This window comes from Anas acuta, chromosome 18 (genome assembly GCF_963932015.1).
Source record: "Anas acuta chromosome 18, bAnaAcu1.1, whole genome shotgun sequence".
Classification (NCBI taxonomy): domain Eukaryota; kingdom Metazoa; phylum Chordata; class Aves; order Anseriformes; family Anatidae; genus Anas; species Anas acuta.
In genome coordinates, this window is record NC_088996.1 from 12242148 (window position 1) to 12270125 (window position 27978).

Here is a 27978-nt window from a genome sequence, read left to right on the forward strand (position 1 = left end):
TTTTTGTCATTTTTTTTAATCTTTGCTCCGCGTCTGCGTGTTTTTGTTATTTTTTTTTTCTCCTTTTTTTTTTTTTTTTTTTTTTTTAGTGTTTACACTGGAAAAGCCCCCCCCCCCCCCCATTGCCTGTACACATTTACAGCGCGGGGGGGGGGGGGGGGGGGGGCAGCGGGGGTCGCGGCGGGCAGGGCTCGGCGGGGGACGGGCCAGCGTCCGCCGCCACCCCGACCCCCCCGCTATTGCACCGGGACGAGGAAAAAAAAAAAGGGGGGGGGGGGGCAGAGTTGGGACCCCCCCTGAGCCCCCAACCCCCCGAGCCCCCCACCCTGCCCGCCGCGGCCCCCCTGTACAGAGCTCCCCGCTGTCCTCGTCCCAGCCAGGCTGGGGGGAAACAGTGCATGAAACGGAAACGCGCCCCCCCCCCCCACCCCAAACCCCCCCCACGCCCCCCCAAACCCCCCGACCCCCTCCCCATATTATTATTATTTTATTATTTTTTTTTTTAATTTTTGTTTTTGTTTTGTTTTTCCGTCCTCGTCGCCTGTTGGTGTTTCGCCTTTTTTTTTCTTTTTTTTTTTTCCTTTTTCCTTTTTTCTCCTTTTTTTTTTCCGTTAAAACTTCCCGGCGAGAAATACAATATTTACACGCAAAATAAATAGAACAACACACTGATTTCTGCTTTACCTGCTGGCAAACAGTCAGAGGTACTAGGGAAAGTATGGCTTGTACGGGGGCGCCCCCCCCACAACCCCCCCAAAACACCCCGTAGCGCCCCCCCCCAACCCCCCAACCACCCCCCCCCCCAAAACCCCAGCCCCGGGCTTTTGCATAATGACCGGGAAGGGGGGGGGGGGTCCCGCGGCGTAGGGTGGGGGGCGCATGGGGGGGGGCTGCCCGTCCCCATCTCCGTCCCCCCCCCCCCGTGGGTCAGCAGAGGATGGGGACCCCGTCGGCGGTCACCAGGCGCCCCGTGGTGGGGTCGTAGGTGCCCGCCAGGTAGTAGAGGTCCTGGCGGTCCTGGTATTTTCTGCTGCGGGTCATCTGCTCGTAGTGCTCGCGGCCAACCACCTGGCACTTGTGGGAGATGGTCTGCACGTCGTTCTCGTCCTCGTGGCACGATTGGTACAGGGCGTTCTGCATGGGAACGGCACGGTGTCAACGTGTGGTCCTGGCCCCGTCCACATCCCGTCCGCATTCCCATTCCTAACCCCATCCCATCCCCATCCCATCCCATCCCATCCCTATCCCCATCCTTGTCCCCATCACCGTCCCCATTCCCATTCCCATCCCATCTGCGTTCCCATCCCCATCCCTATCCCTATCCCCATCCTTGTCCCCATCCATCCCCATCACCGTCCCCATTCCCATTCCCATCCCATCTGCATTCCCATCCCCATCCCTATCCCTGTCCCCATCCCATCCCCAATCCTAACCCTGTCCCATCCCCATCCCTGTTTCCATCCCCATCCCATCCCATCCCATCCCATCCCATCCCATCCCATCCCATCCCATCCCATCCCATCCCATCCCATCCCGTCCCAATCCCATTCTTATCCCCATCCCTATTTCCATCCCCATCCTTGTCCCCATCCACCCCCATCACCATCCCCATTCCCATTCCCATCCCATCCCCATTCCCATCCCTATTCCCATCCCTGTCCCCATCCCCATCCCATCCCCATCCCTGTTTTCATACCCATCCCATCCCATCCCATCCCATCCCATCCCATCCCAATCCCTATTTACATCCTCATCCCATCCCAGCCCCAATCCCTTTCCCAAACCCATCCCATCGTGCCCATCCCATCCCAATCCCTATCCCCATCCCCACCCCCCCCTCACCTTGCCGTCGCTCTGGCGCTTGCCCAGCTTGGTCTCCTCGGGGTGGTAGAACCACTTGACCTTCACCACCATGTTGCTGCCCCACGACTCCCACATGCTCTCGATGCGCCCGATGTAGGGCAGGTTGGGCCGCCCGGCCGAGAGGAAGACGGCGCAGTCCCCGATGCGCAGCGTCTCCTTGCCCCGCACGATGGCCTTATAGAACAGCTTCCGCGCCTTCCCCTTCATGCCCCGCCGCTGTGGGGAGGGAGAACGGGGTCAGGGGTGGCGCGGGGACCCCGGCCCCATGCCCAGTGCCAAGCACATGGCACCCTGTCCCGTGCACCCAAGGACTGTGCTCCGTGCGCACCCTGCTCTGTGCCACCCTACACCCTATGTGGATGCAAGTTCCCAACCCGTGTGTCCTGCAACCTGCACCATGTGCCATGCACCCTGCCCTGCATCCCTCCTTCATGCCCTACCCCATGCTCCACGCACCCTGCACCCCATGGATCGTGCCCCAAGCACCCTGCCCTGCACCCATATCCTGCCTCATGCCCTACTCTATGCGCCCTGCACCCTGCACCCCATGGATCCTGCCCCATGCATGATGCACCCTGCACCATGCACCCTGCCCTGCACCCATCCTTCGTGCCCTACCCCGTTCCCCGCACACTCTGCACCCACAGATCCTGCCCCATGCACCCTGCCTTGCACCCATGGGTTCTGCCTCATATCCTACCCCATACCCCATGCACCCCATGCACCCTGCACCCATGGATCCTGTTCCATGCACCATGCACCATGGTCTGCGTCCATCCTTCATGTCCTACCCCATACCCCATGCACCCTGCACCCACAGATCCTGCCCCATGCCCCATATCCATCTTTCATGCCCTACTCCATGCACCCTGCATCCATGGGTCCCTGCCCCATGCCCCATGCCCTGCACCCATCCTTCATGCCCTACCCTGTTCCCCACGCACCCTGCATCCCCAGATCCTACCCCATGCACCCTGCGTTGCACCCATGGGTTCTGCCTCATATCCTACCCCATACCCCATGCACCCCATGCACCCTGCCCCCATGGATCTCTGCCCCATGCCCTGCATCCATCCTTCATGCCCTACCCCACACCCCACGCACCCTGCATCCCCGGATCCTGCCCCATGCCCCCAAGCACCCTCCCCTGCACCCATATCCTGCCTCATGCCCTACTCCATGCACCCTGCCCCCATGGATCCCTGCCCCATGCCCCATGCCCCATGCCCCATGTCCATCCTTCATGCCCTACCCCATGCACCCTGCACGCCTGGATCCTGCCCCATGCCCCCAAGCACCCTCCCCTGCACCCACGGATCCCACCTCCCACCCCATACCCCCCATATCCATCCCCCAGCCCCGTGCCCCGTGCCAGGTCCCCCCATCTCACAGGTACCTGCGTGGGGTTCCCGGACCACCTCCAGAGCTGGCGCGCGGGCAGGAAGGCGGAGATCTTTGGCCGGTTTTCCACCGAGGGCAGGCGCTGCCTCCGGGAGAACTCTTTGGCTTTGGAGAAGCTGAGGGCCTCCTTGCGCTTGAGCTTGGCTTTGGGGCCGGCGGCGGCGGCCTTGGTGAGGAAGCAGCGCTGCGGGGCGCCGCTCTTGGAGCGCAGCGCCTCCGGCTGCGCCAGCAGCGCCGGCACCGGGTGCGAGAGGCAGGTCTGGAGCAGCAGCGTGGAGTCCTCGTCCTCGGAGCTGTAGGACGAATCCTCGTTGTCGGAGGAGCAGAGGCTGGAGGTGGAGACGGAGCCGGAGCTGGAGGAGGTGGAAGAGCCCGAGGAAGAGGAGGAAACCGAGAGGCGGGTCATAAAGCGCGAGGGCACGTCGGCGCCCAGCCCGCCCGCCTCCTCGTCCTCGTCCATGTCCGAGTAGGAGCTGTGGCAGTCGCTGTCGCAGTTCAGGGTGAACTCGGCCTGGCCCGAGTATTTCCGCAGCGCCAGCCCCATGGGCAGCTGGTGCACGGGCGCCCGCCCCTTCCTATCCTTGCCCGCCAGGGCCGCGTGGGCATAGCCGTGGCTGGCCAGGGGCCGCTCCAGCTTGGCCCCAAAGTCCTTCTCACCCAGCAGCAGGGCCTTGCAGTTCTTGTTCTTGGGGGACGTCACCCCTTCGTGGTCCAGCTTGACCAGGTACTCACTGCCCGCCTTTCTCCGGCCGCCTTTGCCCACTTCTGCCTCCAGCCGCTCGGCCTTTTTGGAGCGCAGGAGTTTTTGGGCAGCCGGCAGCACCAGCCCAGCCCCGGCCCCGAAGGAGGCGTAGGAGCTGGCGATGCGGCTGAAGGAGTCGGCCCCGAAGCCGTTGCCGAAGACGGGGGCGGCGACGTGGTGGTGCACGGGGAAGAGCGCCTCTTTGGCCCGCAGCTTCTTGGCGCTGCCGTTCACCTGGAAGAGGTTCTGCAGCACGGCCGTGCCCTTGCTCGCCGCCTTCCTCTTCGTCTGCGCCACCGCCGACCAGCTGAGCAGCGGCCCCCCGCGCCGCCCCACGAACGGGTCGCTCAGCACCGGCGCCTTCCCGCCCGACAGCACCTCCGCGGCTTTGCCTGGGGGGAAAAGGGGGTCAGGAGGGGGGCTGGGGGGGGCTGGCGGAGCCCAGGAGCACGCTGCTGACCCCGCTGCGTCCCCGCTGTGCGCCCTCGTCCCTGCTTCCCTCTGTGTCCCCTCCATCCCCTCTCCATGCACGTGTCCCCATGTACCCGTGCTGCGTCCTCCCTGCGCCCCTCTCCCTGCCCACGTCCCTGCCTCCTGCCCTCCCCGCATCCCTGCATCCCCCCCCCATGCCCAAATCCCTCCTCCTGTCCTCCTGGTCCTGCATCCCTGCACCCTTCCTCCGTGCCCTCTCCCTGCATCCCGCCAGCTCCAACACCCCACGGTCCAGCCCCGTGCCTGCATCCTTCCCTGCTTCCTTCCCCAAATCCTTCCCCACGTCCCTTCCTGCATCCTTTCCCATGTCCCTCCCCAAATCCTCTCCTGCATCCTTCCCCAAATCCTTCCCATGTCCCTCCCCAAATCCCTTCCTGCATCCTTCCCCACATCCTTCCCCATGTCCCTCCCCAAATCCCTTCCTGCATCCTTCCCCAAATCCTTCCCCATATCCCTCCCCAAATCCTTCCCCACATCCTTCCCTGCTTCCTTTCCCAAATCCTTTCCCAAATCCTTTCCCACATCCCTCCCCAAATCCCTTCCTGCATCCTTCCCCAAATCCTTCCCCAAATCCTTTCCCCAAATCCCTTCCTGCATCCTTCCCCAAATCCTTCCCCATGTCCCTCCCCAAATCCTTTCCTGCATCCTTCCCCAAATCCTTCCCCAAATACTTTTCTGCATCCTTCCCCACATCTTTCCCCAAATCCTTCCCCAAGTCCCTCCCCAAATCCTTTCCTGCATCCTTCCCCAAATCCTCCCCCATATCCCTTCCTGCATCCTTCCCCACATCCCTCCCCAAATCCTTCCCCATATCCCCCCCCAAATCCCTTCCCACATCCCTCCCCAAATCCCTTCCTGCATCCTTCCCCACATCCTTCCCCAAATCCTTTCCCACATCCCTCCCCAAATCCCTTCCTGCATCCTTCCCCACATCCTTCCCCAAATCCTTCCCCATATCCCTCCCCAAATCCCTTCCTGCACCCTTGCCCCCATCCCTTCATCCCCCACCCCTCTCGCTGCCGGTGCCACCCCCCTCGGTGCAGCGTCCTGCCGTCGGGTGTCTCTCCAACCCCCCCACGTACCACTTTTCTCCTTGCCGGCCGCCTTCTTGCCTGAGTTCTTGGGGGTCTCGGGGCCGTCGTGCCGCTCCGTGCAGAGGCTGGGGGGCAGCTCTCCGGGGGGGGCCACGTCGCCGCACGACCGCTTCGTCCTCCGGCACGAGCTGGAGACCAGCAGCGCCGGGGACGGCTCCGTGCCTGCGGGTAGAGCCAAGGGGGGGGGTCAGCACCATCCTGACCACCCCCAGACCCCCCCCGTGCCGCCCCCATCCCCGCCCCACTCACACTGGATCTTGAAGTCGGGGGGCAGCAGGCGGATGTTGGAGACGGCGATGTGCCCCGTGTCCCCGTCGTCGAACTCCACCATCACCGCCTCGGGGTCGTCCTCCTCCTCGTCGCTGGAGGAGCCTGCGGCACGGGCAGGGCGTGGGGCTGGGGCATGGCCGGGAGCCCGCAGCCCCCCCGCCGCCGCCCCCGCCGCCCCTCACCTCGCACCACGTTCCCCGGGTAGAGGCACCGCGACTTCTGGCTCCAGTAGGCGCAGACGCGGGTGCCGGGCGGCAAACTGCGCCTCGACTGCGGCCGCACGTCCAGCACCTGCCCAGAAACACCCGGCTGGCACCGTCCCCTCCTTGGCCCCAGCCCCGGCCCCATCCCTTGTCCCTGTCCCTGTCCCTGTCCCTGTCCCTGTCCCCATCCCCATCCCTTTAACTTTTGGTTGCACCTGAAAACATCACCAATTGGATAAGGATGATTGTTGAAGGTGCCTTCCACATGAATTACTCTACTCTACTCTACTCTACTCTACTCTACTCTACTCTACTCTACTCTACTCTACTCTACTCTACTCTACTCTACTCTACTCTTACTCTACTCTACTCTTACTCTACTCTTACTCTACTCTACTCTTACTCTACTCTACTCTACTCTTACTCTACTCTACTCTACTCTACTCTACTCTACTCTAATCTTACTCTACTCTACTCTTACTCTACTCTAATCTTACTCTACTCTTACTCTACTCTACTCTTACTCTACTCTACTCTAATCTTACTCTACTCTTACTCTACTCTACTATACTCTACCCTACCCTAGTCTAGTCTAGTCCCTGTCCCTGTCCACATCCCCATCCCGTCCTGTCCCATTCCACCCCTATCCACATCCCAATTCCATCCTGTCCCATCCCATCTTGACCCTACCCATGTCTCCATCCCAATCCCATATCCCCATCCCATCCCATCCCATCCCATCCCATCCCATCCCATCACCATCCCTGTCCCTATCCATCCCCATCCCATCCCATATCCCCATCCCCATCCCATCCCATATCCCTATCCCATCCCCATCCCATATCCCCACCCCATCCCATCCCCACCCCCTGCTCACCGCCTCCTGCAGCAGCTGCTCCTGCGAGTAGATGCGCTGCCGGTTCCCCCTCTCACCCTCGATGATGATGCTGTAGCTGCAGGGACAGGCGGAGGGGCTCAACCCCTACCCCGCGCCCCCCAGCACCCCCCCACGACCCCATGCGCCCCCCCCCGACCCCACTCACATATCGGGGGGCTGGATGGTGCGGACGCTGCCGGCGTAGAGCAGGCTGTCCTCCTTGGGGATGAGGATGTGCAGCCCGTCCCGCAGATCCTCCTTCTGGATGGAGCACGTGTGGGGCAGGGGGGAGCGGCGCCCCCCCACGCAGCCCCCCCCCGCGTCCTCCTCCTCCTCCGAAAAGCTGCTGTTGTCGTCGAAGTCGAAGTCGTCCTCCACCGTGAAGCTCTCCAGCAGCTTGCTGACCGCCCCGGCCCTTGCACTGCGGGACAGGGAGCTCAGGGTGGGGATTGGGGGGGGGTCTTGGTGGGAGGGGGGATATTTTGGGGGGGGGGGGGCTCATCGCTCACCTGCTTGGTGGCCACTTTGCTCTTCACCTTGGCCAGCTTCTTGCCCTTGCTCAGGATGGTCTTGGCGCTCCGGGGCGAGAGGGCCAGCGAGAGCGCCCCGTTCTTCCGCTGCGGTGTGGGGAAAGAGGGCTTGGACCCATTTTTGGGGGCTTATCCCCCTGCCCCCCCCCAATCCTACAACACCCCCAGCCCCCTATTCCCACCAGCACCCCCCAACCCTCACCATCACCCTCATCCTCCGCAAGCCCCGCACCCATCCCCTGCACCCCGGGGTCCCTTTGGCACCCCCAACCCCTCCATCACCCCAACCCCCTGGCACCCCACGACCCCCCCGGACCCCCCCATCCCGCACTCACCCTCAGGGCCGACTGCAGCACCTTGCTCTTGCGCGTCGCCTTCTTGAGCCTCTCGCTGGCCAGGCGGGCGCCGTCGTCCCGCGCCCCAAAGTGCCGGGGGTCTGCGCCCCCAAAGAGGCTGTTGGGGGGGGTCGGGGCGCTGGGGCCGCTCGGGGCCGGCGCCCTGAGGCTCTCCTTGGGTTTCGCCTTCAGCTTTTTCTTGCCCCCCTCCTCGCAGCCGCCCGCCTTCCTCCGTGCCGGGACCTTCTCCAACTTGCCAGCTCCCGGCTTCACCGGCCGCCGCTTGATCTTCACCTCGCCCTCGGGGCTGCCGAGGCGGCAGGGACCTGTGGGGGGGACACGGAGGGGCTCAGAGCCCCGCGGGCACACGGAGCAGCCCCCATAATTTGTGCCGGGGAGCCCCCAACGCCACCCTTCCCTCGGGGGGAGCCCCTTACCGAGCAGCCCCTGCCTTTCCTTCTTCTTCTTCGCCTTCTCGTTGGCTTCCATCTTCACCACGGAGGAGGGCGAGGGGCCCAGCACGGCCACGGGCACCGAGGGCAGCAGGGCCAAGCCCGGCTCGTCGTCAGCGTCCTCGCTATCCGAATCCTCATCGTGCCCATCTGCGAGGGGGGGGCACAGCTGAGTGGTCCCGGGGGTCCCCCAGGCACGAGCTGCTCCCGAGCCGTTTGCGCAGCCCCCCTGCAGCATCCCCCCATTGCGCATCCCCCCACACTGCAGCCCCCCATTACAGCATCCTCCCATCGCTGTAGCCCCCCCCCCGGCCCTATCCTGGCCCCCCCAGCCCCGTGCCAGCCTTGCCTTTGAACCCGGGGGGCTCGCGGGGGTCGGGGTCCTGCGGCTGGTACTTGGCGGCGCCGCCCTTGGAGCTCTTGGCGCGGGACAGCTTCTTCTGGATGCGGCCCCCGGGGTTGGGGTCTTTCCGTCGGAAGGGGCTGATGCCGGCGGGGAGCCCCTTGCTCTTCACCTTCTGCTTCAGCTGCGACACTTTGTGGGCCACCTTGCAGGACAGCTTGCTCTGCGAGCCGCTCTTCTTGCACCGCACCTTGTCCTGGGGGGGGCACGGAGAGGGTCACCAAGGAGCCAACCCCCCAACCCCAACCCCAACCCCAACCCCAAGGCCACCCGAGGAGGGGGCAGCACTCACCGAAGGGGGGCCCTTGATGCCTCCGTACGCCTCCTGGGCCAGTTTGCTCCGTTTCTTTTTGGGTTGGGGCTCGGCACGCAGCCCGGCGCACAGCAGGGACAGGCTGCTCTTCACCGCCCTGCGGGGAGCGCGGCGTGGGCACGGCGCGGGGCTGCTCCCGGCTGCACCCCCCCCCCCTCCATCTCCCCTCTTTTTAATTATTTTATTTTTTTTCCCTTGTAACCTTCACTCGCTCGCTAATGTTTTGTGACATAAAACCTAGAGATTAATTTTTTTTTCTTTTTTTTTTTTTTTTTCCTCCTCTCTGTCTTAATTGAAGGAACCATTTAGTGCAGATTTAACTATTATTACCAAATCATCGGGCCTGATGCCGCGCGCGCACACACACAACTCCAATCGTGTTTGGACTAGCTCGGAGGATTTATGCAAATGGGCCTGTCGGGAGAGGCAATTTGTAGCAGAGAAGGACAATTATACAGGGCCCGTGAGTGTGAAAACGACTGCGCCGGGCGGCTAATGGATAATAATAAAGCGCCAGCAGCAATGAACACCACTGCAGCGTGACCAATGACTTTATACAGCGCGGATAAAGAGGCTTTTATGCAACGCTGCTCCCGCGGCCGGGCAGGGAGGGGGGGGCAGCCCTGGGACGGAGCCCCCCGCAGCCACCGCAGCACCGGGGACGCGGCCCTGCCACCCCCAAATCTCTCCCCCCCTTACCCCTACCCCCGGCACGGGGACGGGCGGGCACGCGCCCCCCGGTCACTCACTTGACCTTGCGGCTCTCGGCCCTGCCCAGCGTGCTGGAGTGCTTGCGCTTCCTCGGCCGCCCCGGCCCGCGCCGTGCCGGGCTCCGCGAGCTCTCGTCGCGCCTGCAGCCGCGGCAAGACCGGGGGCAGCCTGAGACCGAGGGCTGAGCACGGCCCCAAACTCAGCGCACCGCTGACCCCCACCCTCTGGCCAACCCGCTGCCCCCCCCAAAGCAGGACGGGGACGTACTCGTGGTCGTGCCGCCTCTGCAGCTTCACCAGCTCGCGCTGCTTCTCCTTGTAGCGCCGCTGCAGCTCGGCCAGCCGCATCCGCACCTCCACCTCCTGCGTGTTCAGCTGCTCGATGGCCGCCTTCAAGGGGCACACCTGGGGATGGGGATGGGGACGGGCGGCTCGCACCGGGCACGGCTCGACCCCTAACTGGCCACGGTGGCACGGGGACAAGGGGACACTCACGGCCTTGGTTTTGGGCGTCCAGGTGTACTTGCGGCGAGGCACGCGGGCGCGGGGCGGCGGCGAGGCGGGCAGGGGGCTGAGCGCCGGGGGGCTGCCCTCCCTGCTGGCCGCCTCCACCAGCGACCAGGCGGCCGCCACCGTGGCCAGGTTCTGCAGGTTGAAGGCCAGCAGGTCCTCGTCCTCCCCTGCCGAAACCAGAGGTCAGCGGGGGCACCCCGGGACCCCTGCACCACCCCTGAACCCCGCTGCTCCTGCGCCACGACCCTGCGCACGCACACATGAGTAGCACCCCCGGGTGGGGCCGGGCACCCCCGGGGCCATTTGGGGTGAAAAGGGGTCAGCGGGGTCGTGCTGGGGGTGCTGCACGAGATGGGGCAGAGCGCACAGGGTGCCCGTGGGGCGCAGGGACAGCACAGAGGGTGCTGCGTGCGTGGCACGCCCACGGTCCCCAGGGTGCCGCGGGGCCGCGGTGGCCAGCGCTGAACTCATCGGGGCGCAGAGCCAAGGCCGGGGCGGGGAGGGACGCGGTGACGCGCCCCATCCGCGGGGGCTGTGGTGAGGGGCCCCAGGGAATGGGGCCCCTCGGCCCCCGCACGGCACCGCCGCACGCAGCGGGGCTCGGCCAGCGGCAGCAGCGAGCACGCGGGGCCCTGCGCCCGCCCGCGGCAGTGCTGGGGAGGCGCCAGGGCCTTCCCTGCCGGGGCCCCCGGGATTCCCTGGGGAAGCCGAGCCGGGAGGGAATCCCGGCGCCTGCCTGGAGCCAGCGCTGGAGCAGAGCCCCGGAGACGGCCCCGGGCTGCGAGCAGGGCCCTGCAGCCGGGCACCGCGCTGCGAACGCGCACAGACACGCGGTGCATGCGTTCCTGCAGCCCTGCGCTGCAAATACGGGGTGCCAACGTGCACAGCCCTGCAGTGCGCCTTGTACACCAACACGCACAGCTCTGCATTGCACCTGCACCTCACAGAATGCTTGCAGCTCGGCATTGCACACACGTCACGCTCATGCACAGCTCTGCAGTGCAAATAAACGGTGCAAACGCGCGCAGCCCTGCACTGCAAGCGTGCGGTGCAGACGTGCACCCAGCCCTGCGCTGCAAAGACACGGTGCAGACGTGCACGCAGTGCAAGCACGCGCTGCAAATATCCACTGGAAACGTGCACAGCCCCTGCATCAGCACCCTGCATGCAGCCCCATGCTGTGACTGTGCTCAGTGCCCCGCGGTGCCGGTGTGCACGCAGCCCCCCCTCTGCTGCACAACACGTGCACCGCCCAGCCCGGCCCCTGCGCGCATTGTGCAGCCCCCCCCCCTGCACCATCTCCGTGTTGCACGCACCGAGGGCACCAAGGGGTGTGACAACGGGGCAGGGAGCACCACGGGGAGGGGGCCACGGGGGTCACTCACCTTCCAGGGCCAGGTCGCAGCGGCGCCGGCGGAGCTCCAGGTCGGCCAGCTCGCTGAGCAGCGCGATGCCGGGCAGCCCCGCGGCGCAGGGAGCGGGTGAAGGGGGGGCCGGGGGGGGCTCCTCGGGGGACCCCAGCGCCGGCAGCTCCCCCAGGTCGATGCCGGCAGCGATGAGAGCCTCCAGCCCGCCCGGGCAGCCCTGCCGCCCGCTGGGCGCGTGGCTGGGGCCATCGCCCTCCTCCTCGTCACAGCTGCCCTCCGGCCCTGAGCCTTCGCTGTCGCCCTCCTCCTCCTCCTCTTCCTCGTCCTCCTCCTCCTCCTCGCCGCAGGGGGGGACCAGCGGCGAGGACCCCACCACGGGCACCGGGCGCTGCTGCTCCACCGAGCTCTGCTCCAGCACTGCCGGAGCCACCTCCCGGCGCACCCCAAAGGGCTCCTCGGTGCCCACCGCAGCCGGGGCCGGCCCCGGGGCGAGGAGGAGGTGGTGGCGGTGCAGCAGCGCGCCGGGACCCTCGGCTGCAGCCCCCCCGGCCGGTGGCTCTCGCACGGGGGGGCCGGGCTCCCTCAGCACATCCTCGGCGGGGCTGAAGGTCCGCGACTGCTCGGGCTCAGCCGGGGGGGAGCCCGCGTGCATCGTGTCGGGGTCGGCGGGCTCGGCTGAGTGCGCCTCCGAAAAGCCCATGGTGGCCGCGGGGTAGCTGTAACCCGGGGGCAGGTCTGCGGGGAAGGGGGTGACGCTCAGCGGGGGGACCCCAGCACCCCAAATCCACCCTCCTCCTCCTCCTCGCCGCCGCGACCCTACCTGGCTCCAGGGATTTGGGGTAGTCGCGGGGCGGCTGGCCCTCCCCGCGCTTGTCCTCGCCGTCGCTGCCCTTGCTCTGGACGGGGACGGGGCTGTCGGCCGGGGAGCGGGGGGCCACGGCGGAGCTGGCGGCGGGGCAGACGGGTAAAGTGCAGGGGGCCGCGGGGAGAGCCACGGGGCACTTGGCCGGGTGCCGCAGGGCCGGGGAGTGGCAGCAAGGGGACAGCTTGGGGGGGCCGGGGGCTGCCGAGGACATGCCCTTGGCCGGGGGGTTTAAGGCAACTGCTTTGTGGGAGGGTTTGAGGGGCTTCTCGGGGCACACGTCCTCCAGCTCCAGGGGCTGCTCCTCCGGCTTGCGCTGCGGGGGGGGACACCGGGGTTGGCACACGGCAGCACCACAGCACGGCCCCAGCCATAAATCCAGCCCCATATCCCACTGCCCCCCATCCCCCTGCCCCGCATCCTCCTGCCCTGTATCCCCGTGCCCACCATCCAGCCCCAAATCCAGCCCCACATCCCCCTGCCCCCCATCCCACTGCCCTGCATCCTTCTGCCCCCCTTCCAGCCCCACAATCAGCCCCACATCCCCCTGCCCCACATCTCCCAGCCCCACATCCAGCCCCATATCCCACAGTCCCCCATCCCCCTGCCCCACATCCCCCTGACCCCCACCCAGCCCCATATCCCCCTACCCCGCATCCCACCCACCATTACCTCACACCACAGCCCCAGCCCAGCCCCACGGCCCCCCACTTTTCATCCCAGCCCCCCGTCCTGCCCCCCACCACCACCACCCCCAGCCCCGTGGGCACCTGGACGTGCGCCTGCCGCTGGATCTCGAGGGCCTGAGCCGCCCGCTGCTGCTGCAGGGCGTAGAGCTCCTGCTGCCGCAGGAACTGCGAGCGCGAGTACACGGGCAGCTGCCCCGTGTGCTGCAGGTGGGCGCCGGGACCCCGGCCCGGGTACATGGGGGGCCACAGCGACGCCTGGTCCATCACGTCGGCTGTAGACAGCAGGGGGGGGGTCAGCAGGGGACCCGTGGTGGGGTCGCCCCGCAGCCCCCATTATCCCATCTCCCACCCCAGCACCATCAGCATCACCTGTAGGGCCCCCCCCGTCTCACATCCCTGCGCCCCAGCACCCCCAGGACCCCATTTTCCCCCCCCACCCCCTTATCACCACCTATAGGGCCCCCCCCATCTCCTCCCACCCCCTCAGCATCACCTATAAGGAACCCCCATCTCCCCCTGCACACTCAGCACCACCTGTAGGGACCCCCCCCACATCTCCCCCTACCCCCTCAGCATCACCTTTAGGGTCCCCCCCATCTCCCATCCCTGCACCCCATCACCCCCAAGACCCCATCTTCCCCCACCACCCCATCAGCATCACCTGCAGGGACCCCCATTTCCCACCCCAGCAGCACGACAACCCCTGGGTGCCCCCCCAGCCAGCCCCCCCAACACCCCTCCAGCCTCACCCAGCGTGTGGGGGGTGCCGTGGGCGGGGGGCTCGGTGGGCAGGATGACGAGCTGGGCGGGGGGCTCCTGGGAGAGGGGGAAGACGGGCTGCATGGTGCTGGGCATGGAGGCGGGGAAGGCAGGCGGCAGGTTCTGGTGCAGCGCGGGGTGGCCGATGCCTGGGGAGGGGTAAAGGGGGAAGAAGGGGGGGGCCCGTCAGCGCCGGGGCGGGGAGGGGAGGGGGGGACAAGCCCCCCCCTGCTCCCGCAGCCCCCCCCCCCGCCGCCGGCACCGACCGTAGGAGTGTCCCCCCATCCAGATGGAGGGGCTGCGGGTGCGGGGCAGCCAGTGCGTGTGCGCCGGGTGCGCGTGGGCGGCCGGGTCCCCCCCGAGCTGTCCCGCCGGCAGCGAGGAGCCCCCCGCGATCATCAGGTGGGGGGTGAGGTCCCCGGGGCACCCCCCCGAGGGGTGCATCCGCGCGAACTCCACCAGCTCCTTGTTGTCCCTGCGGAGAGAGGGGCGGCGTGGGGCACCGCCACGTGCCCAAAGCGGCGGCACGGTGACGGGGACCCCCCACGCACATCCATCCCCCCCCCACCCCCCAAAACCACCACCACCACGGCACTTACTGGAGAAGGAGCTCTCTCCCCGGCAGCCCCAGGCGCTCCTCGCAGAGCCGGCCCCGCTCCTCCTCTGCCTCCAGGTCGATGACGTGCATGGGCCGTGCCGTGCCGGCTGCGCGGGGCGAGAGGACGGCGCGGTGAGCGCGGCACCGCCGGCACCCCAAGACCCCCCCCGCCGCCCCCCGTCACCCCCTTACCTTTGATGCCGGTGGCCACCCGGCCCTGCCGGCCGGAGCCGCTGCCGTAGGAGGGCTCGGGGCGGCTGAGCGTGTCCTTCTGCCGCGCCACGGCCACGGCGATGCCCACGGGGGGCTGCCGCACCTCGCCCTCGCCGTGGCCCAGCTCGTGCTCCCGGCTGCGGGCGCAATCCGGCCGCTCCAGCTCCTGCTGCCCCTTGCCCGGGGGGAACTTGGCGTCCTGGTGGGCGCAGCTGCCCTTGATGCCGCCCAGCCCCACGAAAGGAGCCTTCTGGCCCACGATAAGTGCTTGGTTGCTGTACTTGAGAAGGTTCTTCATGGCCGAGACCTCGTCCGGGGGGGTCGGCATGTCCTGGCTCAGCACCGAGCCCTGAGTCATCAACGCAGCCTGCTGCAGACTCGTGCTGAAGGGGTCCAGGTAGGAGCCCTTCCTCTCCTCCGCCATGGCCATGGGGGGGCCCTGGCCCTGCACGCCCCAGGGGGGCAGGGGGGGCCCGTTGTAGCCCAGGGAGTTCAGCTCCAGAGCTTTCCGCTTGCCTTCGGGGCCGCCGCCGGCCGGCTCCGCCTCGGGGCCGCCGTGCTGCTGGTGCCGGATCCGCGCCACCTTCTGCGGGGTCTGCCCGGGGGGGTCCTTGGGGCCCTTCTCTAAAGTGCAGCAGGACGGGCCCACCTTGGCACCCAGCGGGTCGGCGTGCGGGGCGCGGGAGCAGTCCGGGGCCGGCGGCACCTCGAAATAGCCCTTCTCCAGGCCGCCCTTGGGGGGCGGGGGGCCGAGGCCGGCGAAGGGGGGCCCCTCGGCCGCCCCGCCGCCCCCCAGGTACTCCAACCCCTTCAGCCGGGCGCCGGGGCCGCCCCACTCGAGCCGCCGCTCCGCTTTGCCCTCCGCCTTGGCGTGGTGGTGGAAGGAGGCTCCGTAGGCGGCGGGGGGCTCGGCGCCCACCTCGCCGTGCCGCTCCTTGCCCTCGGCGCGCTCCAGCCCGCAGCTCTCGGCCGCCACTTGGAAGGAGCGGCTCTTATCCGCCAAGTGTCCCACCGAAGGCACGAACGTGGCCCCGCTCAGCTTCAGCTCCCTCCCGGCTTTGTCCGGCAGCGGGCACAGCACGTCGGGGCCGGCGTGCAGCTGCAGGCAGGGGAAGGAACCGGCGGCGGCGGCGGCGGCGGCGCCGAGCGGGGCCGGCCCGGTGGGCACGGCGTAGGAGACGGCGTGGTGCAGCATCTGCCGCCGCTCCAGGCACTCGCCGTAGGGCGGCGGAGCCTCGGGGGCTCCCGGTTCCCTCTCTCCACGGCACGGCTCCTTGGCGCAGCGGCCGGCACGGGGCAGGGCGCTGCCGGCACAGCTGGGCAGCGCCGCGCGGCCGCCCTCGCCCTCCAGCCCCTTGGCACCCAGCAGGCAGGAGGCGAGGTGCTTGGGGCGCCCGTCGCCCGCCGCCCGGGGGGGGAGCCCCTCTTTGCAGTGCCCCTCGGGCGGCACCGGCAGCACCGCCCGGTGCCTCTCCTTGGCGTCGTCCTCCGGCGGCCGCTCCTTGCCCTCCGCTTTGCTCGCCTTCTCCTTGGCCGCCAGGAAGCGGTCGTAGTCCTTGGGGGTCTTGGGCAGGGGGCCGGCATCGCGCTCCCGGCTGCAGGAGCCGGCGGGGGGGCCGGGGGCGGCGCGGGCGATGCCGGGGAAGCCGTGGCCGGCGGAGAGCAGGGCGGGCTGGGCGGGCAGGTTGCGCAGGTAGAAGTTATCTGGAGGGGAGGGCGATGCGGGGTCAGCCCCCACCCCAGGGCGCACCCGGCACCCCCCTTCCCAGCCCCGTGCCCGAACAAAGGCGCGCGCGTTCGAGGCGCCCGGGGCCGCGTCCGTGCCAAGCGCCAGCTCCCCGCTAATGAGGGGAGGAGCGCGGGGGAAGGCACGGGCTAATTAGCTCCATTTCCCACCCAAACAATGTTCCCTATTAAGCGCCCGCCACAATATTGTGAAAAGCGACAGCGGCGGCGGCTGGGCCGGGTGCCCGCGACCCCGCTCCATCCCCGGGGACCCGGCACCTGCTCCATCGCCAGCCCCTCGTGCCGGGGACCCACCGCCGGGGACGGGCACCAAGGACGGGCACCGAGCCCCCCGGCAGCGCCGCCGTGCCCGGCAGCCTCCCCTCTGCCCCCCCGGGAGCGCTGGGGACGTGCCCCCCACCACCACCACGGGCACCCTGCGCGGTGCCAGCCCTGGTACCTGCCTTTCTGGCTCTCGTAGAAGCGGTGCTGGCTGTAGAGGACGTTGCTGTTGCCGTGGTGGTCCAGGTGGCTCATGGGCAGGAAGGTGGACGCCAGGCTCCCGGAGAAGCGGGGGTACCCCGGGGCTATGGGGGGGGGGGGGGGGGCGCACAGCAATCAGGGGGCCGGGACTGAGTGGCTTGCTCGCCCCATCACACCACGCACACGCGTTGTGTGTGCCACACACCTCCTGGCCATGCAATATCTGCCCTCCTCTCACCACGCCGGGGCTGTGAGCCCCCCCAGTGCACCCCCATGAATTATGAGGGGGGGCTGGAGGGGCTCGGCACAGCGCTCACCGGGCTCCCCAGCCGTGCGAGCCGCCCGTCAGCAGCGAGCGCTGCGCTGCTGGAGCCGCGTGCGCTGCCCGTTCCCCCCCCGCCTGTCCCCGTGTCCCCCCCCGTCCCCCCCTGTCCTCCCCCCCCCCCCCGGCGCGGCGCGCAGGCCCCGGCACGCCGGGAGCCAACTGGCAGCCGGTCAAACTACCAGCTGGGCCGGCTGCCAGGGCCCCGCGCCAATACCACCGCCCCGCTCCTTAACTCTGTCGGCCCCCGCTCAGGTGGGGAGGGGGACGGTGGCGGCGTGCCGGGGGGGCACTGCCGGGGCTGCCCCCCCCCCTCCTGCCACAGCCCAAAGCGATGGGGAAGCGGTGTCTGGTTAATAGGGCACCCCGGGGACACCCCGCACCCTGCAGCATGACCCAAACGGGGGCTGCAGCCCCGCACAGCCCCCCCCCAGCACCCTTTTTGCAGCGGGCTCAGCCTTATCCTCGTGGGTGCCCCCCCGTGCTGGGGATGGGGGGGGTCTGTGGGATGCGCTGCCCACCCCACTGCCACCCCGAAGCTCCCCATGCGCCACCAGCGTGCCGAGGCCACCCGCGTGCCGTTGACATCCCCCCCCCGCAGCCCGGCCACCCCGATGCCGTGGGGGCGGCCGCGACACCCGGCCCTCCTCCCCTGGGGGGGGGGCTCCTGCCCAGCCCTGCCCCAGCGCCCACTCACCTTCGTGGGAGTGCGAGAACCAGATCTGGGAGGTGCCAGAGTGCGGCCCGCGGAACGCCGGCTCCGGGGGGGACGCGGCGGGGCCCGAGGGGTGGCTGGGGGCCCCCGAGCCCAGGCTGCTGCTCAGGAAGCTCCCCATGAAGGACGAGGCGGGCGCGCTCCCCATCAGTCCGCTCCCTGCTGCGGGGGGGGAGAGGAGAGAGTCAGGGGGAGCCCCCAGCCCCCGCCACGCACGCGCACCCCCGGCCCCCCTCGCTCGCCATGCGCTCACACATTTGTGCACAGCCAGGCGTGCACGCGCTTCCTGAGCACACTTCTTGTGCACGCTGCTTGTGCGCACTCACCACGGGCACGTGCACGCTCGGGTACAGGCACACCTCATGGGATCGTGCCCCTCGTGGCCCCCCCAGCCCCACCTGGGGGTGCGCGAGGTGCAGCAGAGACGCACGGGGAGCTCCCGTGTCCTGCCCTGACCCCGTGTGCACGTCGGGGGCACACACGTGTGCCAGCACATGGGAGGCTTTGCACACGCGTGTGCCTCCCCGCACCGCTGCCCGGAGTGGCTCCAGGACCTGTGCCATGCCGTGCCGTGCCGTGCCGTGCCACGCTGTGCCATGCTGTGCCACGCTGTGCCATGCCATGCAGCCGGGGCACGCCGGGCCAGCCCGCTGCCAGCAGGGGCAGCTGCCAGCTGCAGCAGCTGGAGCCCTGCCAGTGCCCAGGGGCGGTGGCAGGAGGCTGGGGACATCGGGACAGCCGGCTGTGACCCGGGCAGCGGCTTCCCGGAGCAACGCCCTGCGGGGGCCAGCGTGCCAAGGGGGGTGCCGTGCACAAATGTGCACAAATGTGCACGCGTGGGCACGGAGAACACCACAAGGGAGGGCACACGACGCAAAGGGCAGGGGGGCAGCCCCCACCCGGCCTTTCCCTGCACCTGGGGAGGGGGGGAGAGGGGCACGGAGCTCCCCAGCGGGGACGCCCCCGCCCCGCAGGGCCGGGCAGGCTGAGCCGTGAGATCATGGTGGAAACATCGCAGCCGGTAGCCAGCGGCCGGGTGGGAGCAGGGGGGGGTGCTTGGCCTCGCTCCCCGCCTGCATGTGTTTGCCGACGTGGGCTGGCGGGGACCGCGGCCGCCTGGCCCCTCCGTGGCACGGCTCGGCACGGCTCGGCACGGCTCGGCATGGCACAGCACAGCCCAGGGCTGGCCGGCCGCCCGGCCGGGGCAGGAAGTGATGCTTTGCTCTCTAAGCCGGCCCACGCTCCCCGGCTAATCCCGCCGGGATGCCTCTGGGATGAGTGTCGGGGATGTGGTTTCAGGCAGCTCGCTCTCTTCCTGCGCTGGCCGGCACGGGGGCCGAACCCGGACCGGGGCCGCGCGTGGGTTGGGGGCACGGCCGCACCCTGGGAACCGGCACCGAGCGGGACGGGACCCGGCATCGCCCCCGGGCACCGTGCAGGAGAACAGAGCAGGGGGGGGACCCCGGCACCGGGTGCCCCCACGGAGCCGGGAGGCGTGAGCTCGGCAGGAAGCCGAGGTTTCCAGAAGGAGCCGAGCACCGGGGCTGTACCAAAACCCGTGCGCTCACGGCCCCGGGGCAGCGGCTGGCCCCGAAGCTGCTCTCTCGCACACCCTCCTCTCCCCCCACGTCCCGTCCCAGCCGCTGACTCACGCCCCCTGGCACGGCCGGGTCCCCAGGCGCACGCTGCTGGCCCCCACGCCGTTCCCACCCTGCTCGCACGCCCGCACGCACGCTCGCCCCGGCAGCTCGCACGCTCCGGCCCCAGCTCGGCTCCGCGCCCCCTTCCCACGGCCCCGGCTCTCCCCCACCGCGGGGGCTGCGGGCTGCAGGCGGCCCCCCAGCAGGAGAGGATTTGGGGGGGGGTCCTGAGGCCGTGCACAACTCAGCTCATCCCCGAGCACACGGCACCGGGGAGGGCGCGGTGCCATGGGACCCATCCTGACCCCGCAGCCCCTCGGCAGCGCCCGCCTGGGAACTCCCTGGCCCTGCTCCCTGCACCCGGGGGCCAGCGCCGTGACTCAGCCCCGCTGGGCACCGCTCCCGGCTCCAGCACGGCCCGGCCGGGCAGAAAATCCCCCCCCCGGGAGCCAGCACGGAGGGGACCGACCGCAGCCGTGCTTTGGGGAGCGCGGGGCTCCGCCACCGGTCATCGCCTGCGCCCGTGCTGGGAGCTCCCACACGGCCACGTGGGATCCGTGCCGGCCCCACAGCCACTCGTGTCCTGCTCCCCCCCGAGCTGAGCTGGCCTGGAAAGGGAAACTGAGGCACGGGAGGCGGTGGGGCAGTGTGGGTGGATGTGGGCGCTCGCAGCACCCCGGGGCTCCCCGAAATGGGGTGGGAGGGAGGCGCAGGGCTGGAGGAAGGGGTTAAAAGCGAAGCTGCGTTTTGTTCTGATCCCCTGCCAAACCGCGGGGGCCGGGAAGCCCAGGGTGGGATGTGGGGGGGGGGGGAGCTCGGGGGCTTTTCGCCAGGGCAGCCCCGGCCCCAAACCCACCGGGGTCACGGCAGCGACGACCGCAGTGACGGGCAGCGGTGGGACCGGGGGGGGGGCTGCGGGGCAGAGCAGGGCGTGAGCCCCCCCAGGGCCACGTTTCGCCCCCGCGCCGGGCCCAGCGCAGATGGGAATGTGCTGGGAAGACGGAAAGTTTCCCCCCGGCGGCGAGCGGGGCCGCGGGAGCGCTCCGGCCACATCTGCTCGGGCCGAGCTGCGTTCTGGGCGCCCGCCCGGAGCGGGGCGCGGGGCCACGGGCGCCCGACCAAGGCAGCGCTGCCGGGAAAGGGAGGGGGTCCCCGGCCCCGCTCCCACGCAGCATCCTCCCTGCCTCCCTCCCTCCCTCTCCGGGAAGGCCCCGGCTCTTCCCGCGCCCCACGGCCCCGCTGCTCCCAACCCCTGCTGTGCCCCCGCGATTTGGGGGCTCCTTTTTAAGCTCCAGGCTCCCCCCGCCCTATGGATGCGCAACAGGGACCCGGAGCAGCCAGAGCTGGGGGCTGGGAAGAGGGGCGATGGCCCCCCAGGGATGCCGCGGTCCCTGCTCCAAGCTCGGGCACGCGGCCCAGGCCAGGCACGGGTCCCCACGTCACCACGGCCGTCCCCAGGGCTGTCCCGGGAGGAGCGGGGAGGCGGGCGGCCGGGACGTGCGCGGGGCGCGGGGTAGAGTTACTGCCTCGGCTATTTCGGGGCTGGAACATTCCTAACGGGGCCGAGGCCGCACGCGGAGCCGCCGGAGCTGGCGGGGACCCTCCTGGCACCGCGGGCCGGCAGCAGCCGGTGGCACGCGGGGCGCACGGAGGCGGCGGCACACAACGGGGACCAGGACGCAGCAGAGCCCCCGGACCCCCCCCCAGCCCTGCCCGGGGACCCCCAGCCCTGGGCGCGACCACATCCTCAGCCCGGCACAATAACGACATCCGCGGTCGTTAATAACCTCCCCCCCTCACGTCCGCCAGCTGCTCCCCTGGATGTGCCACCTCCGGTCCCGTTCCTCCCAGGCACGGTGCAGGATGCGGCCCCCGGCCCCGGGAACCCCCTCGGGGGAGGCGCTGGGGCTGCCGGACCCCCCCCAGCTCCCTCCCGGCCCCGCACGCCTCGTGCCGCGCTCCCCTCGGCGCACGGCGCTTTTTAACCCAACGTGGCCCCTTTAAACATTGGGCAAATAGGAAATAAGTGTAATATAATTTCCTCGGTGTTATAATTTAAGATTAATCCATATTGTTATGGCACTAAATAAATGCTGTAATATTGAAACGCAGTTCAAATTAGCTTGACAGAGTGCCAGAAGTACAATTAAAACGTTATCCGATGGGTAATCACCAGCCCGGCTCTCCGCGCTAAGTGCCACTTGCAATCTGTCGGCTGCTGACGGAGAGGGAAAGGGGAGGCTGGAAGGGGAGCAGGGGCTGCAGCGGGGCCGCGCGTGCAAACCCTGCACGCTGCTGGCTGCACGCTGCTGGCTGCACGCTGCTCGCACACGGCCGCTGCACGCACACCGCTCGCGTGGCCGCTGCCGGGGGCTCGCTGCGTGCCCCTTGCGCGCCTGACGCCTGCGGCTCTGCACGCAGCCCCCTTGCACGGCTGCTGGGGGCTCTTGCACGGCCCCTGGGGGCTCTTGCACGACTGCTGGGGGCTTTTGCACAACCGCTGGGGGCTCTTGCACGGCCGCCGGGGGCTCTTGCACGGCCAGCAGCCGGTGCACGCCGCTCCGGGCACGCCGCTCCGCGCCGCCTGCTCGCACGGCCGCCGTGCGCCCCCGCCACAGGCAGCTTGCACAGCCCAGAGGCCATTTTGGGAGCAGCCGCCGGCCCCGCACAGGACGGGGGCCGTGGAGCAGCCAGAAAGGGCCCAGGGGTCCCTGTCCCTTGCCCCGCAGCCCCACGGGGTCCCCAAATCTCACCCGGCCCCGTGCAAAGCTCCGCACCCTCAACGCACCTTCAGCCCTCGCCCCGTGCGCACACTTGGGGTCCCCGTGCACCCAACGGGAGGGGAAAGGAGCAAACCCCGAGGGGCTGCGGTGCTGTGCCCCCCCCGGGATCCCCTCCAGCACCGGGACACCCCAGTGCCCACCGCGGGGACCCCGTTGGGGACCGGGTGCTGGCGGTGCGGCGGGGCCGGGCCGGGAGGCGCGCGCAGCGCTGTGCCCATCTGTTTCGTTTTACGGAGCGGATAAAGAAGAACTCCAAGAATGAGATTATTGGGTGAGTGTTTATTTACCCGCTATCGCGGGCGGGAGGGAGGGGCCGCAGTTCAAAGCCCGTGTGAATCTTTGCAAAGTCACTGAGTAGCCAAATCCTGCTATTTTTATTTTCTGCTATAATTACCAGCTCGGCTGTCACGGAGCGCTGCCATCAGCGCCCGGCCCCGCGCGGGGAGACCAAGCGGCTGCACGGGGGCAGCTCCGGGGCCAGGGACGGGGCTGAAGAGCCCAGGAAGCAAAGGGGAAATCGGGGGGGGCACCCACACAACCCCCTTTGCCATCCCCTCTCCCCCCACAGCCCCTCCTGGTGGGGTCAGTGCCAAGCCCCCCGTGCGCACCGGTGCTTCGCCCCCGCAGCTCCGCGGAGCCCGGAGGCATCACAACCCACACGGCCCTCCCCAGGGCCGCCCAGCTCCGGCCCCCCCCGAGCCCCCCAACCCACGGGCTGGGGGTCGCAGCCTTGAACACAGGAGGACAAAGGAGGGAAGGGGCCGTGCGGCCGCCCCCGCGTTGGGGGGATCGCGGCGCGGCGGTGCTGCGGCTCTCTGCCTTCCCCCGGCACACACACACGCGCCCGGCCGCGGCTCCGCGCGGCTCCAAATAATAACTAATGAACAGATGAAACCACTCAGCTGTAATTCCACAAGATTTGGGTTTCTCAGCATTCTGCTTTTTTTCTCCCTGACACATGTGCGTTCACCTCCCGCCTCCCCCTCCCCCAGTAATCTGCAGCAGAAGTGTCACTAATAAGGAGTAGACAAGTTAATCTCAAAATCTGTTTTAACTTTGACACCTACTTTTTTTTTTTTTTTCCCCCCCCATTTTTTTTTTTTTTTTAAATAAAAACTCGGCGCACGTTGCAGGGAGGCCGGCAAGCCGCGGAGGAGCCCGAGCACCGCGGCCGTGCCGCCGCCACAGCCTCCCAGCCCCTCACCCGGATTAAATCCTTCGCGAGCACCGAGCCGGTGGCCGAGGTGCAGCGGCGCCAGCGCCGGGGCTGGATGGGGATCACCACGTCCCCCACCCCCCCTGCCAACAAACCCGGGGATGGAGGCCACGAGGCCGAGCGGGAGCCCCCCCCCGAGGCCCCACCTGTTTTATGGCCCGGCCCTGCCCCAGCAACGCCGGGGTGAAAAAATGCAGCGCTCGGCCTGGAATTTAATCCAGCGAGGGAGGAGGACAGCTGCGGGGAGCTGCGCGCCGAGAGCGGCCGCCAGCGGGGAGCAGCCTCCGGGCTGCACGGCGGCACCGGCACCGTGCCACGGCCGGGCTGCACACCAGCACCGTGCCGCACACCGGCACCGTGCCGCAGAGCAGGAGCGGCACCGGCAGCACCCCGGGGCTCCTGGTGCAGCGCCGTGCCGCCGCGAGCCCCCCCCCGGTGCCGCGAGCCATCGCGGCACACCGAGGGCTCGGCGCGGTGACAAACAGCCCGGCGCGCTCTCAGCGATATTTTCCTCCGTAAAAACGTCAGGAGGGCAAGAAATGGAGGCCCTGGGTAAAGCCGGCAGTCGGCAGAACCTGTTTGGCCGAGTTTCCCACCCTCCGGCCTCCCCCCGGCTCGCCAAAATCCCCCCCGCCCCGCTGCGGCACGGGGGGCACCGCAGGCACGCCGGGAACCCCGCTCCCTGCCCTGCGGCACGCCCGGAGCGCGGCACCGGGCAGGGGGGCCCCGGTGCCTCCTGACCCCTCCAGCAGTGGGGCAGGGCCCCCCCCGAACCCCCCCCCGGCACCGGGCAGGGCCGCGGCTCCTCCGCGCTCGGGCCCCCAGCGCCGTCTCGCGCCGTCATTTGCATGGTCCCGGTGCCAAAAACAGATGCAAAGCGAAGCATTTGTTTGTAATAACTGCGCAGCCCTGAATTATGGCTTTAATAAAATCAAGCTAAACATTTTTTATCTCCTTTTTTTTCTCAGGGCTACTTCCAAGCCCCGAGCGCTCAGCAAAGGCTCCTGGGAGGTGTAGTCCGGCCGGGAGCCATTTGGGGAGCGGGATCTGGGGGCCTCCCCCCCCCTCTCTACCCCCCCAAGAGCCGGCGCCGTGCCCCGGGGCGGCCGCGTGCCGTACGGCCCCGCCGCCGCCGCCCGGCGAACCGCGGGCTGGCTCCCGGTGCTGGGCGGGGTAATTATCAAAATTATCAATCATCGGCGGTAATTACCACCGCACGGCTCCCGGCCCCGTGGCGCGGCCGCCGGGTCCTGGCCCCGTTCGGGTTTTGCCCCAGCGCCGTTCCCGTAGGCGCGGGAGCCTCTGAGCGCGGTCGCCGGGAACGTCTCCGGCTGCGGCGGCCCTGCCAAAGCCCGGAATATTTTTAGCTCTTTCTGTTGTTGGGTTTGGCTTCTCCTTTTTTTTTTTTTTTTTTTTTTAAAAAAAAAAAAAAAGGCGAGTTTCTGCAGGGGTATTTTTAGCCCGATCCATGTTATTTTAACAGCCTCCTTTGCTTTCGGGCTCCCATGTGTCGCCCAGACCCCGGCGGCGGGCGCGAGGGGCCGCCGAGCTGCGGGAACCCGTGCGGCTCCGTCCCCGCCGGGGGAGCCCCTCCCGGTTAACGGCAGCCTGGGGGGGGGGGGGGACCCAGCCAGGGGCTGCCCCCCCCCGGGAACCATCGGCACAAAGCGAAACCGCCCCGGTCGTGGGCCCAATCCTGCGCTGCGTCCCGGCACCCCGGTGTCCCCCCGTTTTCCATCTCCTCGCAGGAACCCGAGCCGCCCCCCCCCCGGCACCCGACGCGGCCCGGCCGTGCCCCCCGCCCTAATCCATGCACTAATTGTAATCCCATTAAAGCAGATATAATTTTATTAGTATTCACAGCTCATCAAGGCGCTGCCGCCGTGCGACGGAGAGAAAAACGCCGGCGGGGAGCGGGAGGCCCCGGGCGGCACCGGCTGAGCAACGGATCCAGCCCCGGCTCCGTGCTCCCCGAACCCGGCCCCGCTCCACGCACCCCGCTGGGACCCCCCCCTTGCTTTGCAGCCCCCCCTGCAGCCCCGCACGGCCGTGGCCGAGCGCTCCTCACCGCACACACAAAGCCGCGGCAGCCGGCGGGGCCGCACCGAGGATGCACCGAGCCCGGCTCCGGTACCGGGCACCGGCTGCAGCCGGTAACGGGAAGGTGGGAGCTGCAAAACCGTCCCCCCCCCGAGCTGTGGGTGCAGGACGGGGATTTTTTTGATTTTTATTTTTTTTGCTGCGCATAACGGCGCCGTTGTTCGCCCCGAGCGCACCGCCTCGGCCCGGCGGGGAGCAGCGCTGGCACTGGAGGGGGGGTCCCCAGGAGACGCCGCCGTGCCAGCGACCCCCGTGCCGCCACCCGGAGCCCCTCATGCAGGATGCGACCCCCAGACCCTCCCCAACAGCCCCCCCCAAAACCCGGTGCCGCTGACCTGAGTGCGTGGCCATGGAGATGGGCGCGGGGAAGAACTTGGCGGGCTGGAAGTGGCCGGGGGGCTGCACGGTGCTGTGCGCCGAGCCCGAGACGCGCCCCGTGCCGTGCCGGTGCCCGAGGCCTCCCCGCTCCGCCAACAGCCGCGGCGGGGGCGCGAAGTCACGGCCGTCCATGCCGGGGGCCGGGGGGGGCAAAAGCCCACCCGGGGGGGGGGGGGGGCCCGGGGGCTGCTCGGTGATCCTCAGCGCCGCGGCGGGCCGGGCTGGGCGGCGTGCCGCGCTCGGGGCCGGGGCTGCCGGCTCATCCTCCGCTCCTGGAGAGAGGAAAAAAAGCAGAGTGTGAGAGCACGGCCAGACCCCCGGTAACCCCCCCACGGTTTCCCACCACCGCTTTTTTTTTTATTTTTTTAATTTTTATTATTTTTAATTTTTTTTGCATCACCCCCGGTGCGCGGTTCCCCGGTTTCCCCCCCGGTTCCACCGAGCCCTGTGCGCCCGCTCCCCCCCGATGCTCGCTCCCCGTTTCCCCGCTCGGTTCCGCCGCCGCTCCCGGTGCGCGGCCGCCCCGGTCCCTCGGCCCCCGCTCCCCCCCGGTGCCCTGCTCCCGACCCACCTCCCCCCCTCCCGTTTTCCTGCCGCTCGTTTCCCCTCCGCAATCCCCGTTCCCCCGGTGCGCAGCCACCGGCATCGCCCCCAGCCCGGCGCACGGGGCCCCGGCCGCTCTCCGCGTCCCGGGCACGGCCCCCGGTGCTCGCCACGGTCCCCGGTGCTCGGGCCCCGGCCTCTCTCCTCTTTCTCCCCCCCCCCCGCCGCTCAGGCTCCGTTTCCCGTCTCCCCCCCCCCCCCCGTTCGCCTCCTTCCTTCCTTTCCCCCCCGGCCTCCGCCACCGGGGCTCGGTTCTCCGGGCCGGCGGAGAGGCCGCACAAAGCCGGCGGAGAGGCCGCCCGGTGCTCCGGGCCCGCCGGGGCATTGTTCTCGGCAGCACCGGGGCCGGAGGGCCCCGATCCGGGGGGGTGCCCGTAGCCGCCTCCGGGGCCGGGGCGAACAAAGGGGGAACGGAACCGCGGAGCTCAACCCGGGGGGGGGTCCCGGGGGCCCCTCCCGGTGCCACCGAGCCGAGCCGGGGCCGGCGCCGGGCGGTATTGTCCGCGGGCGGCCCCCGGCCCGAGCACGGCGGGGAGAGGAGCTGAGAGCGCAGCCCCCCCCCCCCCCAGGGTGTACAGGGAGGTTGAGGGGTTGGGGGGGGGGCAGAGGTTTGTTTGTTTTTATTTTTATTATTTTTTATTTTTTTTATTTTTTTTGGGGGGGGTTCAAATTAAAAATAAACGGGGAAATTATAATTTAAAAAAAATCAAAATAAAATCAACACGAGGGAGAAAATCGCAATTTTTATTATTTTTTTTTTTGGAAGGCGGAAAAAAAAATAAATCCAAAATAACGCAATGAAAAAAAAATATATAAAAAAGGGCAAAAATAATAAAATTAAAAAAAAAAATCGCTGAAAGCCGCTCGGCCCCCCCCCAGCACCATCCATCCCCCCCCACACACACACAACCCCCCCCTCTTTTTTTTCTCTCCCCCCCCCCCCCAACCTCCCGCCCCGGCGAGCAGCAGCGCAAACAAAAAACCGCCCGCGCCCCAAGTGCCCGGCACTCACCGGAGGGGCGTTCCGCGCGGTGAGGGGGGGGGGGGAACGGCGAAGAGAGGGAGCGGCGCGGGGCGGCCCCGCCGGGGTGCGCACGGCGGTGGTGGCGGTAGCAGCGGAGCTCCGCCGGTCCCCCCGCGCACTGCCCATGCACCGGCTGCGCCTGCAGAAAGGGAGCGGGGGCCCCGCCGCGCCTCCCCGCCCGCCGCGCACTCCGCCGCGCGACGCGCCCCGCATGCTAATAAGCGCGTGCCGCGCGCGCGCCCCCTGATTGGCCGCCGCGCGGCGCTCGCGCCCCGCCGGCCCCTCTCTCCCTTTCCCTTCTCT

At 68.6% G+C, this 27978-nt stretch overlaps 1 protein-coding gene across 1 annotated transcript; it reads right to left on the reverse strand.

Annotated features, from left to right (window-relative positions):
- Positions 1 to 40: 40 nt before the first annotated feature.
- Positions 41 to 27938, reverse strand: BAHCC1 (BAH domain and coiled-coil containing 1). Its single transcript, XM_068654780.1, is given in 28 exon segments — positions 41 to 1134; positions 1843 to 2079; positions 3260 to 4398; positions 5581 to 5754; positions 5842 to 5964; positions 6045 to 6153; positions 6943 to 7018; positions 7109 to 7350; positions 7352 to 7363; positions 7452 to 7559; positions 7808 to 8133; positions 8245 to 8409; positions 8609 to 8858; positions 8955 to 9072; positions 9725 to 9826; positions 9954 to 10090; positions 10181 to 10365; positions 11584 to 12300; positions 12386 to 12743; positions 13198 to 13388; positions 13866 to 14024; positions 14142 to 14350; positions 14475 to 14580; positions 14666 to 16390; positions 16876 to 16998; positions 17914 to 18093; positions 26006 to 26320; positions 27664 to 27938. Coding segments are annotated over 27 exon segments (7653 nt in total). The 5' UTR covers positions 26181 to 26320; positions 27664 to 27938; the 3' UTR covers positions 41 to 927.
- Between the last annotated feature and the right edge of the window lie 40 nt (positions 27939 to 27978).